Source organism: Aethina tumida, chromosome 6, assembly GCF_024364675.1.
Source record: "Aethina tumida isolate Nest 87 chromosome 6, icAetTumi1.1, whole genome shotgun sequence".
NCBI classification, from domain to species: Eukaryota; Metazoa; Arthropoda; class Insecta; order Coleoptera; family Nitidulidae; genus Aethina; species Aethina tumida.
Genome location: NC_065440.1, coordinates 5,710,993 through 5,713,703, shown reverse-complemented (window position 1 = coordinate 5,713,703; position 2,711 = coordinate 5,710,993). Strand labels below are relative to the sequence as shown.

The 2,711-nt window shown below is 37.6% G+C and overlaps 1 protein-coding gene across 1 annotated transcript; it reads left to right on the top strand.

The window, feature by feature from the left end:
- The first annotated feature begins 1,145 nt into the window (after positions 1-1,145).
- On the top strand, positions 1,146-2,378 carry LOC126265969 (uncharacterized). The gene has a single exon (XM_049969083.1). The coding sequence runs from the start codon at positions 1,146-1,148 to the stop codon at positions 2,376-2,378; it is 1,233 nt and encodes a 410-aa protein (XP_049825040.1).
- Positions 2,379-2,711: the final 333 nt, after the last annotated feature.

Sequence of the window (2,711 nt, the reverse complement as noted above, 5' to 3'; positions counted from 1 at the left end):
TCAATTTGGATCGTTCGCAAAATCCGGGCACTCACTGGGTAGCTTATGTGAAAAAAAATAATGAAGTAAAATACTTTGATTCGTTTGGGGCTCTGAAACCACCGAAGGAACTTGTAGAGTACTTGGGGTTCGAGAAAAACAAAAAAGTAAAAATATTGTACAACAATGATGCTTTTCAAACTTACAATCAATCGAATTGCGGTCAATTGTGTTTGAAGTTCTTGTATAGCAATAAATAGATGCGGTAAAAAATGGTTAGTTTTATTTCGTAATCGTCGTTCGGAAAGCAATAATGTCGTTGTATTTTACGTTAAAAGGTACCAATCATATTTTGTCTGTGGATTTTCCCAATCCAATCGAGCTTGATCCCGACTTTAATTATGGCATTGCCCTGATTGGATTCCATTCGTACAATAGTATTCCGAATGTTGATGTTGGTAAAAATAAGTTTTACTATAAAGAGGGTGAATAAAATAAACAAGTAACAATTCCGACCGGTTCGTATGAGCTGACGGATTTCGAGTCGTATCTGAGAGAGCAAATTATTCCTAAAAGTGCGAAACTGGAAGATTATAGCAAGTATCTGTTCCTGAAACCGAACAATAACACAATCAAGTGTGAAGTGTATAGTGAAAAATTCGAAATTGATTTTACGCCTGGAGATAGTATAGGCAGTACGCTTGGATATTCAAAAAGAATCCTCAAATCGAATACAAGACACGAATCGGATTTACCTGTGAACATAGTTAAAGTTCGGACAATCCATGTCGATTGTAATATAACGACCGGTGCATTTTACAACAATAAACCTTCTCATACAATTTACGAGTTTGCGGTGGACGTTGATCCGGGTTATGCGATAAACGAGTTACCGCAAAATCTTCTTTATCTGCCGCTTGTAAACAAAACGGAAATTTTTAATATTACGTTGAACATTCTAAATCAAGATTTTCAACCGGTAAATTTTCGTGGTGAGGAAATCATCATGCGTTTGGAAATAAAAAAATTCAATTGAATGGGACTCGTATTTAATCATAAAAACATCGCAAGTGACGGTAACAATTCAGTCTTTAGTGGACGAGTGTCCAAGTCGAAGGTGGTTTTAACATTAGCGAACCGATTGTTTCTAGAATCTTTAGGCTATCATGTCGTCAAATCCAATTTTCGACATTTATCGAAAGCCCACTTTCGATGAGACCATTAAAAAATATGAAGTGCACACCTATTACCCGTACGTAAAATCGTTCAATAACAATGATTCCATTGAAATTACTATAAACAAATCAGACTCGTGGTTGTTGATGCACGAGGCCGCCATTGTTATTGCGGGAACGTTGGAAAAAACTGCCGGAGATGGAGCCGTTCAACTTGTCAATAATGCCGGCGCTTTTCTATTCGATAGAATTACTTATTCCATAAACGGTCACGAGGTGGACAGTGTACGTGATCCGGGCATTGTAAGCACAATAAGGGGGTATCTGTGCTACGATTCCATCGAATCGAAACATTTGTGCATAGCAGGATGGAATTTTCCTGCGGCACCAATTGTCAATACTAGTGATGGGTCCTTTGTTATGCGAATACCGCTGCACCATCTTTTAGGGGTATTTAACGATTATCAGTTGGCACAATTCGGCCGACAAACAATACATCTTGTCAGAGCCCGCAGTGATAATGATTGCTTTATTACTATAGATGAGTCAGGTGCTACGACAGAAACCGTTGGTAAACTGACGATAAAAGATGTTTCTTTAAAAGTACCAATTTTATTCCCAAACGATGTACTTAAATTAAATCTTTTGGAAGCAATAAAATCCGATCGACCAATCATAATTCCATTTCGAAAGTGGAATTTTAACGAACTACCGCAGTTGACTGCGAACGGTAGAAAGGAAATTTGGACTGTGAAAACATGTACTGCTCTCGAGAGTCCTCGTTATATTATTGTTGCGTTTCAAACAGGTCGAAGAGGTGTGTCCAAGAAGGATCCCGGGTACTTTGATAACATTGATTTGTCCGATGTTCGAATAACCTTAAACGGTGATTACTATCCGGTGGAACGTATGCAACTCGATTTTTCCAAAAATCATTTTACCGAAGCACATTACAACTATACAGAATTTAAAAACAATTTTAAAAATGATCATTCGCTCCCTAAGCATCCCCTGTTGGATTATGTATCGTTCAAAAATCACGCTATATTCGTGATAGATTGTTCGCGACGAAATGAACCCTTAAAGTCGAGCACCGTAGACGTGAAAATTGATATCGAAGCCAATTCGGATTTCCCACATTCTACGAAAGCATACTGCATCATCATTCATGATTGTATTGTTGAGCACATGCCACTCAGTGAAATTGTGCGCAACTTGTCGTAGAGAGAGAGAGAGAGATGGTTCAACATAAATTTTGAAAACAGCTCGGTTTGTTTTCAGTAGAAATACAAAATGCGGCTTGTCGTAGTTGATCTCCACGGTTTCAATTTGTTAAGTGATCGTGGTGTATGTACTTTTTATCCGAAAGAAGTAACAGTTACTAACGGTAATCAAACGAATCATTATTTGATAAAACCGCCGGTGGCTTACAATTTGCTGTCAACAAAAAATAAGAAAAGGATTAAACCTCAGGAAAAGAGACTGGGTTTGATTTATTCCAAGGGATGTATTGAATATAAAGAAATTGCCAACATTTTGTGCAACCTATTGAAATCA